The sequence below is a fragment of the Myxine glutinosa genome, chromosome 4 (assembly GCF_964187855.1).
Source record: "Myxine glutinosa chromosome 4, kmMyxGlut1.1, whole genome shotgun sequence".
Lineage (NCBI taxonomy): Eukaryota > Metazoa > Chordata > Myxini > Myxiniformes > Myxinidae > Myxine > Myxine glutinosa.
This window is the reverse complement of record NC_136264.1, coordinates 200,656,365-200,675,283: the sequence shown is the minus strand read 5'-3', so window position 1 is coordinate 200,675,283 and position 18,919 is coordinate 200,656,365. Positions and strand designations below refer to the sequence as shown.

The following is an 18,919-nucleotide window of genomic DNA, read 5'->3' as shown; positions in this document are numbered from 1 at the left end:
GATGTGTGTGTGTGTGTGTGTGTGTGTGTGTGTAGATGTGCGTGCGTGAAGGATATGTGTGTGTGTGTGTGTGTGTGTGTGTGTGTGTGTGTGTGTTTCTACAGGAGATGGGACCAGTGAGATATGACTCAGCGGGTTCATAATGGACCGCATTCTCCACCAAAAACATTTCAATCCCATAAAAGGAAGTCATTTACCACACTGCAGCTTGAAATAAATAACTGACAAAGTTTAATTCGATATGTTCACTTGAATGATTTTGCTGCAATCATTCACAAAAGAGATTGGTTGTGGGAGAGAAGTGTAAAACATGGAGAGAAATAGCAATGACTATGAAAACAGAAAATAAAGCATTTTTTGCAATTCATGTAACATGTAGCATGACGTGACCATTTAGCAAAAGGACTATGAGCGACAAAGAAACAGCCATGTTAACTCTGACCCAAACACCGACCAATGACTTGTCTTGCTCAATCTACTTACTACGTTTCAGTCAAGCATCGGTCACATTTCAATATGATACTTTCAGCACATAATGTACAAATTCTAGACAAGGAACTCGAACCTGTTGTTGTTTGAGAATGGATGCCGGCAGTCTAATATTTCCCACCATGAGAAGGTTAACATTTCGCAAAAGGGATTCACACACAGGTGTAAGCAGATACACGAGTCCTTGTTCGACATCGATCCCACGTATCAAACCTGTACACAAAGGGAAAGAGTATTTTGACTCGCGGATCGAGGTGAAGCTCAATGATAATTGGTTTATCACAGAGCCGAGCCGGATGGGATTACCACCCTCTCCGATTTATCCTTCAGTATAAAACAGGCAATATTAATTAATACCACGCTTTCTTTCTTTCCTTGTTCCTTCCTTCTGAGAGGCAAACTCAAAATTGGTTCCATCCCAGCAAGTAATTTGAACAAACAAAAATAAAATCGACTGCATTTAATTACATGAAGGTCCACATCACCATAGCATCTTGTTAACTTCAAGTTATCCCAAAAAGCCTCCCCATGATGTGTGTGTTCTTCCAGTAACCCAGCCGGCCCTCCTGCTCCTGCCTCAACGTTCAAAATCCAGGATGACTGCACACCTCGACCCTTTTAATCCCCGCACCTCCCGTCTATGGAACTGCCTTCCAGAGACTATTTTTTTCTCTCTCCCTCCCTCCCTCCCTCCCTTTTTTTCTCTCTCTCTCTCTCCCTCCCTCCCTCCCTTTTTTTTCTCTCTCCCTCCCTCCCTCCCTTTTTTTTCTCTCTCCCTCCCTCCCTCCCTTTTTTTCTCTCTCTCTCCCTCCCTCCCTCCCTTTTTTTTTCTCTCTCTCTCCCTCCCTCCCTCCCTCCCTTTTTTTTCTCTCTCCCTCCCTCCCTCCCTGTTTTTTCTCTCTCCCTCCCTCCCTCCCTGTTTTTTCTCTCTCCCTCCCTCCCTCCCTCCCTTTTTTTTTCTCTCTCCCTCCCTCCCTCCCTGTTTTTTCTCTCTCCCTCCCTCCCTCCCTCCCTGTTTTTTCTCTCTCCCTCCCTCCCTTTTTTTCTCCCTTCCTCCCTCCCTCCCTTTTTTTCTCCCTTCCTCCCTCCCTCCCTTTTTTTCTCCCTTCCTCCCTCCCTCCCTTTTTTTTTCTCCCTTCCTCCCTCCCTCCCTTTTTTTCTCCCTTCCTCCCTCCCTCCCTTTTTTTCTCCCTTCCTCCCTCCCTCCCTTTTTTTCTCCCTTCCTCCCTCCCTCCCTTTTTTTCTCCCTTCCTCCCTCCCTCCCTTTTTTTCTCCCTTCCTCCCTCCCTCCCTTTTTTTCTCCCTTTCTCTCTCCCTCCCTTTTTTTCTCCCTCCCTTGGTTGTACCCAATTGCTTCCTTGCTACCCCACTGTCAAGTTATCCTTGCTCTTGCTCGAGCCTCACTCTTGAAGAGAAAACAAAAGTCATTTTCCAGCATTGTCCAGTCACATGGATATCCAATACGATCTTCTATCGGACCAAACCTCTCGCCGCATGCCGGAGACTAGATCACAACTGTTATTGTTTCTGCAAACTACATAACTGTTCTTTCACCAGTTGTTTTTCCACTGCTATTAGTAGAGTCCAGGATTCGCCGATCATTGCTACGGTTTCTGCTTGATGACAAACGTACCAGTTCCTTCACCACCTGTTTTCACTACCATTAGCTTTGGGTTATGCCCATTAATTAAATAAACTTATTATACTGGGCATGTGGACTTACTAGCAGGATATCCATAATGATTAGATTTTAATGAAGATCTCGATCAAATAATTTTTTAAGTGATCCTTCACCATTTAGAGATGATGCAGAAAAAAGATATATGGCATGATATCTCAAAGGTTGTGGACACATTTGGATGAAACTTGGTGGCTAGGTTGGGTGGGTGACAAGGAAGAACCGATTCAATTTTGGTGAAAATTATTCCAATCCAGATCCGGATCAGATAATTTTGTAAGTGATTATTCACCATTGAGTGATAGGACTAAAACCGATATACAGTAAACCCGAAAATATCACGGGTTTCGACCAATCGCGGTGTTTGAGCTGAGACGAGTCATTGTTTGCGTCCGTGTGTACGATTGCCTACCATTACGAGCCTTTTGTTGTTTCTCGCGCACTGTTAATTGTAGTAATCAGGCCAACAAAGCTTAGTTTAAACGATGAACAGCACAATTGGGAAACACATTCAATGTGCTATTAAAGCACTCTTAAGAATGAATAATCATCAAACCGGAAATGACATACGAAAATCCTGTCATCCCAGATCTACAAGATCTAGTAGCCTCACAACAGTTAGTAATGGTGCCCAAAATGTAAAATTATGGACAAAATTAATTTTGCCAAAAGGCAGAGAAAGGTTATGACATTGTGTGAAAGAATCGAGTTGTTAGATACGTTCGCAAGAGATGAAAGTGCGGTATCTGTGGGCCGCCACTATGGGATCAATGAATAGACTGTGCAGTGAACGCGAGTCAAATATCCGTGCAAGTGTTCCCTCCAGCAAAGTGCAAAAGGCTCATTCCAGTCCTGTGATCCCCATATTGAAAGGATGGAAAAAGCGCTTAATGTTTGAATCGAGGAGCGAAGAGAAAAAGTGTTTTTGAGCGGACCGGTGATTCGGGAGCAACCATTGCGGACTAACAAACGTTTCCACGAGGCACCCGGGGGCTGAAGGCTCGGGTTCAACCATGACACCGAGCAAAACTACCCACCACAACTCACGAAACTCATCAAGATGAAGGGATTTATGCCAGAGCAGGTTTTCAACGCAAAACAGATGGGATTTTTCTGGCAGAGAACACCATGTTGTACCTTCTTGTCCAAAGGGAGGGCGGGGAGGGGAGGTCTGCTCCAGGGTTCAAGGTGGCTCATGATCGTGTTACCTTTCCATGTGGCAATGCAGCAGGTGGCTTTGTGGTGCTAACGATGATCCAACAGCCATCATCATCCCAAGCTCAGTTTTGTGTTTTCTATTTACGGCAGAATACTACGTAATATGTTTACCCTCACTGACCTCGCTGTTTTGTAAAAATCACCTCAGCGTTTTTTAATATATTTAAAACGTAAAACTCTTGTGTTTTTGTTTATTCTTATACCGTATTTATTTTATTTATACGTTTATTTGAATGTTAACATGCTTTGTATATACAGTATATATATACAGTATATATATATATATATATATATATATATATATATATATATATACACAGTATATTACATGTTTATGTCAATGGTGATATGTTTATTTCTAGCTGCCACTGATTTTCCAGGAAACAAGTCCAGGAACCAAACACACGTTTTCCCATTGGCCCTTGGTATCCACCATTGTGTTTTTTTCAGGAACTTAACTCCCACGACATTGGAAGGTTTACTGTCTAGCACGAGATCTCAAAAAGTTATGGACGGATTTGGACGAAACTTGGTGGACAGGTTATGTGCGTGACAAGAACAAATTGATTCGATTTTGAATACGGACCCGGATATGATAATTTTTTAATTTTTAGGTGATTCTTCACCATTGAGTGATTGGGCCAAAAACGATATATGTAGCATGATATTTCAAAAGGCTGTGAACCACTTGTGACAAAACGAGGTGGACGAGTTGTTTAGGCGACAAGAACAAACCGATTAGATTTTGGTTCAGGTCCGAATCCAGATCTGGCCTACACAACAACAACAACAACAACATGCATTTTAAAGGCCATTTCCCCTACTAGAGCGGGGGGTTAGCCTTGCGGTCCCCATGACAATCTTCTCCATTTTGCCCTATTTTCTGCATCTCCCCTTGTTAACCCCCTTGCCCGCATTTCTTCTTCCACCATCTTTAGCCAAGTCTTTCTCGGTCTTCCCCGTCCTCTACTTCCTTCTACATTCATTTCCATCACTCTTCTCAACCAGTCACTTTCATCCTTCCTCAACACATGACCAAACCATCTCAACCTGTTCCTCTTCCTCTTCACATCGGGTGCAAAACGTAAACTGTTCAGACTGGTGGAGGTATGCTCTCTAACGAGTGCCGTTCTAATATTTTAAATGTTTTTTATTTATTTGCAAAGCATCGTTTCACTTGCCAAGTGAACAAATAATGCCATGAAGCAACCCAACTCACCAAGTCCAAAACTAATGCAGGTTGGCGTCTCCTCAAGCAGTAGAGGACCTCCCTGCACATCTTGATCTAAATGGCAAAGGCCAACGAGAGCAAGGTCCAGTGCATACAATATGTGTGGTGGAGGGACGTCGCAGTGAGCAATGTGCAATGCGATGTCAGCCAGCTTTACCTGCAGTGAACAGACCACACAAAATCACAACACAAAACAAAAATAAACACAAAAACGATGTAGATAATGCACGTTACACAGAGTACAAGTTCAGTTTGTGCAGTACCTTAGGCCATTGTTAGGAAATGCTATCTTGCTCCCTCCACTGCTCTTTAAAAATAAACATGCTAAATGTGAAAATGATTACATATGGATTACTCACACAACACCACTGACGAGCGGGGGGGGTATGCTGGATACACATAGAATATTCCAAACTCATCATATTTGAAACAATATTTAATTCACACGGAATAAGTGTTTACCACACCAAACCACTTCGAAACACAGAAGCAGAGACACCAAACTCATCACCATGACATCGCAAGTGTAAAAAAAAAAAATTTGTTAAAAATTTGTTCATGGTGACGGCGATAGCTCGCCAACTGTTCGCGAAGGACACCATGGGATCTTTAACATCTACCAACTAACACCAGAAGATGGGACACCCAGCTTACAGTCCATCCGAGGGACAGTGCACACATGGATGGATCGCCCTACCTGCAAAACACCAGGATGGCAATTTATAGCTGGGTCGAGATTCCAACCAAGGTTAGACAGCTCAGAGGCGAGTGCACATACCTCTAGCTAAGTGATCCTGTCAGCCAAATGCAATAATAGATTGATTATGGATTACTTACACAATACCATTAATAATAGTGGAAGGCTGTATTTGGATTCTCATGTACCATACTATGTTACAGAGCGGTGGTGCTGCAGAAGCAGTTTCTTGGCAAGGGTTATACTGGGTGGTTTGCCATTGTCTTCACAGTGTCATTTGTCCGTGCTCCATCCTTTGAAGTGCTCGAGTGACAAACAAGCAAGCAGCACGTACCAATTTTAAAAAGTTGTTGGAACGACTCAGCCGGGGTTTGATCCACCGACCTCCCAGACTCAGAGGACACTCTACTCATTACACCAGGTAGGCTATAGTGTATACACAAAGAGCATCCAGAAACTCTTCATATTTTGAAGAATAAAGAACAGTTCTCTGTTCTACAGATGCTACATTCATGAATTATACGTTTCTGATGAACAAAACTTCAAAGTAGAATGTTTTGTCTTTTCTATCAGTTTTCGTGATAGTATTAGAAAGAAGTCATAAACATATTAGTTTATTTTATTTATTTTTTTGATCAGGATATGACCAAGTGTTCAATTTACTCCCAGTCCGTGTGATCAGTAATATATATTCTTCCATTTCAGAACAAGTCGCTGTATGGCCGAGTGAACACGAGCGGGAAACCCCCGTTACAGACCAATTTCATCTCATTCCTCACTTTGAAATGAAGGGAATCCCAATATTGTGTGCTGAATCTCAGTTAGGTCAAAGAAAGAAAGAAAAGAAAAAAACAGTGAAACTAACAAACGCATTTTTAACATAAAAAACATCGACTTGTCTTCGTCGGCTCCTAGACATACGGAATTATTTTGTCACCAGTAAATAGATTCCAGAAACTTGGGCGGATTGGAGAGGGAGGGCCAAAAGTGCAAAGGGAATACAACCTGATGAGAGGCAATAATGAAAATAAATAAATAAATAAATAAATAAAGATAGATAATGCAGAGCTTACCAAACTGTCTGCAATTAGAAAGCAGCAGGCCTTGTGCTTCTGCTCCTTTGTGGGAGTTGCCAATGATGCCCTATTTGATACTTCTGATTCTTCCCTCATGATCATCAACAGAAGATGATCATCAACAAGGCGTTATCAAATGGCATCAACCATCAGGGTGTGTAGAACTATTTTGGAATCAAGACCAAAGGCAGATGGCAAATGGAACCACTGTTGCATTCACAGGGAATGGTCACAGACAGTAGGCCTAAGATGGTCGGAATTGTGGCCTGGCGATAGCTTCGTCCAGCAGGTGGAATCCAACCAAGTCAGCGACGTGTGTCATCAGGAGTGGGCGGTCAAACCAACAGATGTGCCAGACAGAAGTGGTGAGCTAACAGTGTTTACAGCTCAAGCAAAGCCGTGATTAAGAGCTGCAGGCCCGCACAGCGACAAGCTAGCGTTATCAGGTAAAAGCCATGGGAAAGAGGCCTGAACAGTTGCACAGTCATCAATCAGCAAGTTTAAGTTTTTAAGTCCAAAATCGAAGTCGAGCAAGCACAAAGTATTGACCTTCGCCCGCCAAGAAGTGTGCGTCAAGTATGAAGATCGAAACCACATCTTCAATACAACATATGGACATTATACCAGTCAATACCAGAGGAAACATTTAAGCGGCTACCCTGATTACAAGCGAATTACAAACCAGAGCTTAAACCAGAACGGCACTCTTCGACATCGTGACGTCAACTGAAATGCCTCCACACATATTATTACATCATTATACATATTTGTCCCAAGTTTGATTTAAATCCCTTCAGCTGTTCTTAAGTATCACATCTTTACCTGACATGACCTCTGACATTTGACACCGAAATCTAATCATTTCATCTTTGCATCATAATATATACTATTACATGTGTGGGGGTAGGTAATGAAATACCTTAGTCGAGATAAAATTGCATAGATTAGCGTGCCCCGAATGGCGCGAAGGAAAATAATCTTCATGTATCTAAGTTAGGCCGAATGTCCGGTAAGATCGTATATGTGTCTCCATACGAGAGGTGGAGCTATGCTAATTAGGTAGGGCTTAAGAATAATCCCCAGTGTGTAATTGCCCCTGTGGTGTTTCCCTTTGTTCTTATAAAATTCACTCGGCCAGCCATGCAATCGCCACATTGCCACAACCACACCGACAAGCCCGACAGAAACCCAGCACATTGGCCAATCAGCCAGGGAGCCCCGCCCCCGAACATTCTTAAAGGGTGGACAAGAATGGCTGTGAGGTCATGCCCCAAATGAGGATTGGTTGAGGAACAATGGGGTGATTGGATCACGCTTGGTGATTGGAGCGAGCGTGACGTCAGAGGGAACAATGGAGAATGGAAGAAGAAAAGCGAAGGGATCGCAATTGTTCTCGTTCTCTCTCTCTCGTTCTCTCTCTCTCGTGGGATTAGTGCCGAGCGGCGGCCTTTTTAATCGCCCTCTCTAGTGGTTCTGTCTTGGTCGGAGGCGGTCTCTCTCTTGCTCTCTAGCCCTCTTCATGCCTCGTCGCCGACGAGGGAGGATGCGATCATGTTGCGCTTCGTGCTGGGTGTGCCTGAGAGATGGCTGGAGCTCGGTGCAGCCGAACGTGCAGGACCGAGGGAGGCAATCCGACCCGCTGCCTCGCGCGGGCAACTGGCTGCGGCGTGACTTCGAGCCATCGTGCGTTTTCCCGTGCAGTGACTCGGGGGGCGGGGGAGGGTGACCCATTCGATGACCACCAGGTTTGAGGGCTGTTTGAGGGCGCCAGGCTGAGTACCGGCCAACGCACCACACAAACACATTTTCTTTTATTTATTTCTCCCTGTGTCTGTATACGAGTCCATGGGGAGGGTCCCTCATTTAGGAATTTAGCTTACCTTTCTTTCCTTGTTACTTTGCATTATTTTAATAAACCCTGTATTTATTGCATTTGGTTGTCGTGCCTGTCTTGTTCGTTTTTGTGTTCGTGGGTTCGGATAAACCCCCGTCGCGTCCGTCCGTTCAGCATCACCACGGGACCTCCGTTTCCCTCGTGCGCCATACAAAGGAATCGCCAGAGATTTGGCTCATATGCCTCGGAGTTGAGGCTCGTTTGGTCATGCGTCGCCCTGAGGTCTTCACTACAGGGTCGACACGACAATACTGATACCAAGTTCAAAATCCCATCACTGGTTCACATGTTAGCTGGGGGTTTTTTTTTTGTATACTAGGTTGAGGCTCATGGAAGAGCTAACACATAGAACATATAATAAAGGGTGTGGGAGAAAAGAGGAGGAGAGGGAAGTACAACAACAGTAGAGAACAGGGACATCGGGACATCTGTGGAAGGGAGAGGGCTGGTGCGGGGTACACGGGATAAAAAAGATGGACACGACAAGGACTTTCAGGAAAGAAAACGGAATTTGAAGGAGGTGGATTTCGGGTGGATCAACGGGGATAGAAAAGATCAAGGTTTTGGATGGAGAAAGATATGAGAAGGTGCTGAACAGATGTTTTAAAGACCTGGAGGGAGGAGAGGGATTGAAGAGAGTGTGGGAGTTTGTTCCAGCGGGGGGAAAAAGAGGAATGAAAGAGTGAAGGTGAGTGAAAGAGTGAAACAGGAACTCAGGTTCATGAAATGGATGACTTCCTTGTTGAAGAGGGCCAAAAGGTGAGACCCAAAAGCTTGAGTGACAGAACTTCTTGGAGTGGATTGCTGAGAAAGTAGATGGGAGGGTTTTCCAGACGGTCTTTACGGAGAGACATCGTGAGTGTGAAACATCAGTAACAGAATTTTTACCGAACGGAACTTCTGACTTTTGATCTCTTGGTCCCACAATCAAATCAGTTCATCTTTGCATCATTACACAAACTTGTACCAATTTGACTTGGATCTCTTCAGCTGTTCTTAAGTTATTGCGTTAACGAAAACCTATCACGGACCGACAGACGGATGCACAGGTGGAGGGACAGACAGCTCTCTTCAGCTGTTCTTAAGTTATTGCGGTAACGAAAACCTATCACGGACCGACAGACGGATGCACAGGTGGAGGGACAGACAGCCAAATGGACACCCTGGAAAAACTAATTGGGGGTATGGAGAGGGGGGGGGGGGCGGTTGGGGGGAGGTTGTTAACTTGCCTATACCTAGAACATAATGTAACCAGTGGTTTTCAATTGTATCAAAAATGACTTGGATGTGTTAGAAACAGGAACTCAGGTTCATGTTCCCCAAAATAAAGTTTCCTTGTTTAATTAAAGCCTCTTACACCCCTTACCTCTTCCTCCACCAAACCCCAAACTTAATACTTCCTATGCATAAAATAAAAGATAACTTTGGCCTTCATACGAGTTTTCAAATGCAAGAAATCTAGGAAGGAGTGTGTGTGTGTGTGTGTGTGTGTGTGTGTGTGTGTGTGTGTGTGTGTGTGTGTGTGTGTGTGTGTGTGTGTGTGTGTGCGCGCGCATTGAGGCCTTCACCTGGTATGGAGGTAAACAATAGGCGAGCAGTGGTTGAGGTGGAAGGGATGGTGGCAGAAGCTGGCTCAGGTATGACACGACAGCAAGGTCTCGATAAACCGAGCTTGGCTGCAGCCTGCCGACAACAATCACAAGGCTGGCAGTGACAAAATATCAAGCATTTAAATCAATGTGAACCTGCAAAGGGTGTGGGGTGAATTGCGGAGAATTCTGGAGCCATATATTTTTTTGTAGCCAAAGTGGAGGCTAGTGGAAGAGCTAGGCTGCTAGAACATGGAATGGACCCAGACATAACAGAACAAAAAACAACAGTAGAAAGAGAGGGGAGGGGGGGGGGGTAATCTATCAACAGCAGAGTAGAGGGAAATAATAGAGGGAGATTCAGACAAAAAAGGGATGTGAGGAAGAATGAGGGATAGGGAAGAACACAGGGGTGAACAAGATGGATACAGCTGGAAACTGTCAGGAAGGAATATCTGATAATTATTTATTAACTTGTTTTAATCCAACTTTTGAAAAGATCCGTATTGCTCATTGATTTTGGCCTTCACAGTTGTTTATATCCGCATTTCTGTAATGTTTTGCACCAATTTATTTTTTGAAATTCTCCTTCCCCAGCATTTCATGCTCTCCTAACGTGTTCTATCACCCCAAATACTTTGATTAGCCTCCGCATGACCCACATGATGACAGAAGTTTCACTGCGAGAGAAAGAGCTGGTGACGTTCAGAAGTCGGTGCTCCGATTGTGGTTCCATCTCAAAGTTCACAGAAACTGGAGCGCGATGTGTAATCCAGCCCTCAGCCGATTGTAGAAAAGAAGATGAAATAGCATTCATGGGTGAGCTGAAAGATAATCCAGCAAGCTGGATCACATGCGTTGGCCTGACAATCCGGCAAATATCCGCTAGCACCATAAGACCTGGCCCTGTCACAGCAGAAACACATCATACCATGAGCGTTAGCAATTTTGTGGCACCACTTAATACAGAAAGTTTATTTAATGAAAATGAAGGTGGAAATTTAATCTGAGAATCTGGAAAAAATCTGTGAATTTCATGAAAATCGGAGAAACCTTTGCTCATATAGATTGTCTTTTGCATGCATGTTGGGATATTTTGATCTCGTGCATTCTGCCTCGGCTGGTTAGGCATATCCATTTAACCTCTTACTCGCACAACAGCTCGTTATTCTTTCCCCCCATCATCTCTCACTATCCCCACATATTTCCACCCTTGCTCCACTCCTTCTTTGTACTTCCTATACAAAGAATAAAAAGCCCTCTTACCACATATTTTGATAGTCCGTTTCATGCTTTGTTGGTCACGTGTCTGCCACGTCTGCTTCCTCATTCCCTACCCTTTTCATTCTGTCACATTCGTCCTTTGGACCTTTGTTTCCATTACTTCCCCCAATTGCTGGGTGTCCCATTTGTTGGCATTAGTTTGTGAACATTAAAGATTGCACGGTATATGAATGAATGAATGAATGAATGAATGAATGAATGAATGATCGTTTTAAGGCCATTTTCCCCGCTTGAGCGTGGTTCCCTGTTTGAGGCAATGTTTTTATGGCCGGATGCCCTTCCTGACACACGGTATCATTCACAAAATGTAGGTGTGTTATCACTGGCACGATGAACAATTTCCAAATTCCTGTGCTGACTACCACTGGGGTAGGCGAAGGCAAACCGCCCATAGCAATCCTTGCCAGGAGGTGGACTGCTTTAGCAGCACTAAATATCTGCCTTCGGGCAGAACACCAGAATGAAATAATGTTTATCTTACGATTTATCCATCGTGCTTGCCTTTATCACCTTGAAAAATCATCCTCCCCCCATCCCATTTCAGTTATTGGAGCTTTATCCCTTCTATGTTTACTCCATCATTCACAACAACGTTTTGAGCTGCAATGGATAAAAAATACATGAGTGAAAAACATAAAACCTATATAGTAGGAAGAACCGAAAGTAATAAATAATAGCATTAGAAAAATGCTCACCTTTCACCCAGCCATTAGTATTCACCAACAGGGGACAGGCAGGGTGGGCCCTCATTTCTTCCATGACCAGACGTATGGCTGCTACATAACGATCCAAATCATGATCAGGTGACACATCACCATAGTAGACTGCACAGAGTGGTGCTGCCTGATGTGTAAATGGTGGACCTGTATAAGTAAGAATGGTATTGAAAGATAAATTGTGAAAGGATGGCAAGCTAAAGAACAACGTGCTGAGGGGAAACTAGGGATGGCAGAACAATACAATTATTGGACAACAAGCATATGAAACAAGAAGAAGAAGACATAAAATGTCATAGCCCCTGCCGTGGTTTCAGTTATTTTGCTGTACAGAATTAAAGGCCGTCAGTCAGCCATCTTTGGTCGGACGACAAAACAAAATCTTCTCCATATGTATCGTCATGTCTTGTCTTTGTGCCAAGTTTGAACAAAATCGGACCATGCATGTCCGATAAATTGTTGGAGACACGTTTAAGTAACAAAATGGCCACCAGTCGGCCATCTTGGATCTGACCCAAAACAAAATGACATGCGTATGCAAGCCATAATTCATTATCTGTGTGCCAAGTTTGAACAACATCAGCAATTGCAGGTCCAATAAATAGTTGAGGATGTGTTCAACATCGGGTTTTTTACAACTAAAATGGCCGCCAGTCGGCCATCTTTTTTTCTTTTTCTTTTTTGTATATGAGATCGAGGCTCGTGAAAGAGCTAACATCAATCACAAAAAAAGACATACGGACGCACAAAACATACAATAAAGGCAGCGGAAGACAAGATGGGGGGGGGGGGGGGGGAGAGAGGGAAACACACAAGTATAACAGCAGAGAACAGGGACAACTGAAGATCTATGGGAGGGAGAGCGCTTTGGGGGAGGAGGCATGGGAAGGCGGGGGAGCGGGGTGGGAAAGGTATAAAACACATGGACACTGCTAGAACTTCCAGGAAAGAAAGAAGTCGGGATTTCAAAAAAAAAAGTGGATCTGGGGTGAATTAACGGGGGTAGAAGAGACCAAGGTTTTGGATGGGGGAAGATAAGAGATGGTGGAAATCTTTGATCGTATTTCAAAATAAAATGATGTGCATATGCATACCATCATGCATTGTCTTTGTGCCAAGTATGAACAAAATTGGTCCATATATCTCAGAGACATGGTTGCCGGCGCACCGATGGAGGACGAGATCAAATCCATGAGCCCCCGTTTCGACTAAGTCCAACGGGGGCTGATAACTACAAGGCCGAGGTCATTCTTTGTATTACAGAGAAATAACTAGAAGAGGACTCAGCAGAGTGCATACCTCTGGCAGGCTGAACAGGTTACGTTTTGTATCCCACTGATTGAATGGATCTGGATCCGGACCTAAACCACAATTGAACATACGTATGAGAACGGTGAATTGCCCCATGTTTACAATACGAATACGTCATGCACAAGGATCAATCCTCATGTTCTAGTTCCATCAAGTTGTGTCTGACTTCTGATGACATTCATGATCAGGTTTCTCCAAACATCCCTATTTTGCTTTGTTTCCTGACGCTCTGGCAGAGACAGCTTGGTGGCAGCCTTTACCCCACCCATCCAGCAGATACACGTTCTGCCTCTTCCTCTTCTCCACTCAACCATACCCACGTATGGTTGATTTGCCAGACTTTCGTTTTCTGCATGCATGATGTGTCCAAAGTATAACAGTTTCTGTTTCAGCATCAGTGCTTCTAATGTGCTCTTCATGTTCAGGGACGTAAAATTGTTAAAGAATCTGCTTAAATGTAGAGGATCGCTATGTCTTAAAATTAAAGATTTGGAGGGAGGTAGATTTGGTGTGATTGGTGATTTAAATCTTTATTTTTTTGAAAAAGCCTCGTCAGCTGTGGTTAACTGGATGAAAAAAAACCAAGCTTCATGGGAATGTCAATCAAGAGAATTGCTGCCTGCCCTTCCAGACATTACAGATAGTGGACAAAAAATATGTAAACACCATGATACATGGGATCATACAATGTATGGGGCCACCAAACATCCATGACCAGCTTGTGAAACATGCAAATCTCTTCCTGGCAGTCCACTCATCATTCATGTATGTGTTTGTATTATATTTAAAAAAAAAATTTAAAAATAAAAAATAAAATAAAAATAATATATAGTCATGTGAAAAAGTAAGTACACCCCATGTAAAGTTTTCACTTTTTCAATATATTTCAACATACAGCAATTTGGTCTTCATTTCAACAATATTGATAGATAAAGGTGATATAATATCACAAATATCATGAAACATTTACATTTTGTAGTCCATTGTCCAGGTGAAGAGGAAGATGTGGAAGAGGAAGAAGAAGAAGAGGAAGACGTTCAAGGAGTGGCAGAAGGCGAAGGGTATGGGAGCAGAAAAGGCAGAGCATGAAAGTTATAAGGCGGCCAGGAAGGCTGCAGGGAAAGAGGTAGCAAAGGCACGGGAGGCATGTAGGAAAATTTCGGAGAGCGCTTGGATTCGGAAGAGGGTCAGAAAGCAGTATTCAGGATTGCAGGGCAGATAGCGAGAGAGAGGTGTGATGTGATGGGGGTGAGTTGCTTGAAGGATGAAGTGGGACCAATATTTGTGGACCCAGATGGAATTAAAGGAAGATGGAAGAGATATATGGAAATACTGTTGAATGCAGAGAATGAATGGGATGGCAACATAGAGAGTAACCCAGTTTTAGGACCGGCAGAGAAGATAACCGAGAAGGAAGTTGAGGAAGCGATAAAAGCAATGAAGAGCAGAAAAGCTGGAGGGCCGACGGGAGTTGTGGGAGATATGTTGAAGGCAGCGGGAAATTGGGGTGTGAAGAGAATGACAGAGATCTGCAATCTGGTGGTGAAAGAAGGCCGCATTCCAGTGGACTGGGAACTGAGTACCCTCGTCCCTCTATACAAGGGGAAAGGTGACCCTCTGAAATGTGGCTCGTATCGAGCGATAAAGCTATTGGAGCATGGAATGAAGGTATTGGAAAGGGTGTTGGAGAGGAGGATAAGGAAGAAAGTGAAGATTGACGAAATGCACTTTGGATTTATGCCAGGAAGAGGAACGACAGATGCGCTTTTTATTGTGAGGCAGTTGCAGGAGAAGTATATGGAGAAGAGGAAGAAGTTGTTTCTTGGGTTTGTAAATCTGGAGAAAGCATTCGATAGGGTTCCACGTGAAGTAGTGACATGGGCATTGAGGAAGTTAGGAGTGGAGGAATGGTTGATCAGAGTCGTGATGGCAATGTACAAAAGAGCGCCCACAGCTGTAAGGACGAAGGACGGGAACAGTGGTGAGTTTGAGGTGAAGGTGGGAGTGCATCAAGGGTCGGTACTAAGTCCACCACTATTTGTAGCTGTGATGGATGTAGTGAAATCGTATTCGTACTGAACCCGGGGTGATGCTCGCTGCTCGTTGACACCGCCAGGGGCGTGACTATAAGACCCGCTGCTGCGGACGGTGCTCCGAGACTTCTCCTGTGACACGTTACATCTGGTAGACTCGCTAACGGTACGCCAGCATAGAATATTCAGCTTGCTTGCATTGAATGTTATGAATGGTCCCATGTGATGCCACATCGTATACTTATTGCATTTCCTGCATTACAGGATGATGTCATGATCTAAATGGAATTAAACCACAAGTTGGACTAAAGTTGTGTGGACCTGATTGGTTTTCCACAACACTTAATTCCATTTATATCTACCGACATGGCTGGCAACAAGACGCTGGCGGTTGCCGTATTCTGCACCGACCCGCAAGCCCCGGATGGTGGCTTGCAACTGAAGCACTGGCTCAGAACATTGGAGAATCATTTCGAGGAGCCTGAGACCGCGCCGACGGCTGCCGCGAAGCTAGCAACGCTTCATTCAAAAATCGACTACAAGGTGTACAATTCCATCGCTCAATTCGCGACGTATGACCTCTCGATCGCGGAGCTCAAACGGCTGTACATAAAGGAAAAAAGCCCGGTGTATGCACGATATTTGCTGCTAACGCGACGTCAGCAACCCAACGAGGCGATGGACCACTACGCCCAGGAGCTCCGACAGCTCTTGCTGGACAGCATCAAGGAGCCACGGACTCCCGCGCAGTCTCAGGATGATCTTCTTTTAGATGCCTTTATTGCAGGGGTCTCCTCCCAGGAACTAAGGCTCAAGCTCCTAGAGAAGACCGACCTGACCTTCGCTACGGCACTCGAGCAAGGGAAAGTATACACCGAAGCGCGGATGCAATCGAACACCTATGATCGCACGCGCCTCTTGGCGGGCACTACACTACACGCCCGGCCGGAGAGTGCTACCGCCGAGGACGCGGACCTGCTCGCGGAACTCCGGGATGTTCCGGAGGAAGACCCAGTCCTGACGGCTGCCGCTACGGCCAGACCCAAGGCCTTACGCGGGGCCGCATGCTTTTTCTGTGGGGGGCCACGTCATGCCCGGCCCGTGTGTCCGGCACGAGACGCTATATGCCATTTGTGCTCGCAAAAGGGACATTACGCGAAAGTGTGCAGGAAAACGGCACGCGGCTCGCGGCTCATTGAATCGCGCGGTCGCGGTCGCGGCGACCTTGAATGGGCTCATTGCGGAGCCTGCGAGCCGAGCCCGAAACCAGGCGCCTTACCCGTCTTCGAAGGGGAGGGCCCCTCTCTGCGGGCCCCTGGGCGCTCAGACGTCCTTGGCGGGCGTCACCGGACAGCCACCACAGTCTCATCCTCAATCGGGCACGAAGTACGTGTCCTTGACCAAACTCCGGGCCACGCAAGGGGCTTTGAAGCCTCGCCAAGCCCCAGCGGAACGTTCTCGTCGTGTCGTCCACGAGCTAACGGTGGCCCTCACCCCGGAAAAGGCGATTTCGAATACTACGGAGGCCTTTTCCTGCCAAAAGTGTCAAAAGGCGTTCTCAAATACTACGGAGGCCTTTTCCCGTCAGAATTGTCAGATTTTGAATCGCGAAACACCGGAATGCTTGGGAAAGCCCTCTGATGGCATTAATGGATTCCCCATGGACAACGCATACTCCGGCCACGACCGCAAAACTGCTGCTGGCATAGGATCCACCCGCGAGGATTGTCCGACCCATTCGGGGGGTTCAGTCCCACTCCCAGCAGCCTCGTCTGGCCTGGCTCAAGCCCTTATTCCCCTCATGGTCGAAGGCCATTGTGTTCGGGCCTTGGTGGATACAGGGTCTACGGATAGTTTTATCGACCAGCGACTTGTGCTCAGGCATGGATGGCGGATCTGGAGGTCTACGAGACGGATCTTCATGGCTTCCCAGGGGCTTCGACTCAGCACGAAGGGGGAATGCCGATTGAAACTCGTGCTAAAGGGACGGGTTTTTCCTGATGTACACCTTATGGTTTTACCCGCTTTATGTGCTGATATTCTGTTAGGACACGATTTTCTTAAACTGCATGGACGTCTGGTAATGGAGTTTGGTGGGCCTGACACGCTTGTTGTGGGGGCGGACGACACGCTTGTTGTGGGGGCGGACGACGCGCTTGCGGTGTGCGCCCTAGCGAAAATGGACATCCAGCCGCTTTCGCTGTTCCCCAATCTAACCTCCGACTGTACCCCTGTTGCGGTGAAATCACGGCGCTACTCTCGCGCAGACATGCAATTCATTGCGGACGAAACGGCTCAGCTCTTGAAAGACGGCATCATAGAACCTAGCAGGTCGCCGTGGCGCGCCCAGGTCTTGGTGGTGCGCAGCGAGGCCCACCGCAGACGCATGGTAATCGACTATTCCCAAACGATTAACCGCTTTACACAGCTGGATGCCTACCCCCTTCCGGGGATGGACGCGCTGGTGCAACAGGTGTCCCAGTATTCGGTCGATAGCACTCTCGATCTCCGTAGTGCGTACCACCAGATCCCTATCTCTAGGGCGGATCGTATCTATACCGTTTTTGAGTCGGGGCAGCGGTTGTACCAATTTACGCGATTGCCTTTTGGGGTAACGAACGGGGTCGCTTGTTTCTAGAGGGCCATGGATGACCTCATTGCGCGGGAGCACTTAACCGATGTTTTCGTCTACCTCGATAATCTTACGGTTTGTGGATATGACCAAGGGCACCATGATGCTAATCTGAAGCGCTTCCTTGAGGTCGCGCAGAGGTATCACTTAACTATGAACGAGGATAAGTGCCAATACTCCCTACGCACGATAGATCTTCTGGGGTACACCGTGACCCATGGCTCTGTCGCTCCGGATAAGGAGCGTCTGCGACCTTTGCTTGACATGGCCCCTCCCTGTGATCGGGCGTCCCTGAAGCGCGCCCTCGGGCTATTCGCCCATTACTCCAAATGGGTGCAAAAGTTCTCCGCGAAACTTCGCCCCCTCGTGGCCTGCGACACCTTCCCACTGAGTCCGGCCGCATTGGCGGCCTTTGAAGGCCTTAAGGCCGACATCGCCCGAGCCGCCGTGGCGACAATCGACGAGAGCGGATCTTTCGTCCTCGAAAGTGACGCCTCGGATCAGGCCATCGCGGCGACCCTCTCCCAAGGGGGGCGTCCCGTGGCTTTCTTTTCACGGACTCTTACCACCGCTGAGCGGAGACACTCGTCCGTCGAAAAGGAAGCGTATGCGATCGTCGAGTCTATTTGGTGATGGCGCCCGTACTTACTCGGGCGGAGCTTCCAAATCATCACGGACCAGCAAAGCGTGGCGTTCATGTACGACACCTTACACGCCCAGCGCATTAAGAATGAGAAAATCACTCGCTGGCATATCGAACTCGCCGACTTCTGTTACACCATCAAATATCGCCCGGGGAAGGATAACCGGGCCGCCGATGCCTTATCATGACCGGCTACATGCGCGGGTATCACCTCTTTGGAGGGCCTACGTGTGCTGCATGCCACTGCGGGCCATCCCGGCGTAACGCGTTTCGCTCATTTTGTGCGGCGTGGCAATCTCCCATACTCGATTGACGATATCCGCCGTATCTGTCGCGACTGCGCTATCTGCGCGGAAATCAAACCGCGTTTCTATAACCCTCCCATGGGGACTCTGGTTAAGGCTACGCGACCGTGGGAACGCTTGGCG

The 18,919-nt window shown here is 46.2% G+C and overlaps 1 protein-coding gene across 2 annotated transcripts in view; it reads right to left on the bottom strand.

Moving 5' to 3' along the window:
• Nucleotides 1-215: 215 nt before the first annotated feature.
• The window catches only part of NOL9 (nucleolar protein 9), a 55,497-nt gene continuing 36,793 nt past the window's right edge, over nucleotides 216-18,919 (bottom strand). The window contains exons 7-11 of one of the 2 annotated variants that reach the window (XM_078776912.1): nucleotides 11,852-12,019; nucleotides 10,535-10,778; nucleotides 9,852-9,966; nucleotides 4,605-4,773; nucleotides 216-702 (exon numbers count right to left, since the gene is read on the bottom strand). In XM_078776912.1, the coding sequence (XP_078633038.1) occupies nucleotides 512-702; nucleotides 4,605-4,773; nucleotides 9,852-9,966; nucleotides 10,535-10,778; nucleotides 11,852-12,019 (887 nt within the window). In that variant the 3' untranslated portion in view covers nucleotides 216-511. The remainder of the gene's footprint in view (nucleotides 703-4,604; nucleotides 4,774-9,851; nucleotides 9,967-10,534; nucleotides 10,779-11,851; nucleotides 12,020-18,919) is intronic. The other variant, XM_078776911.1, reaches the window with a different exon arrangement.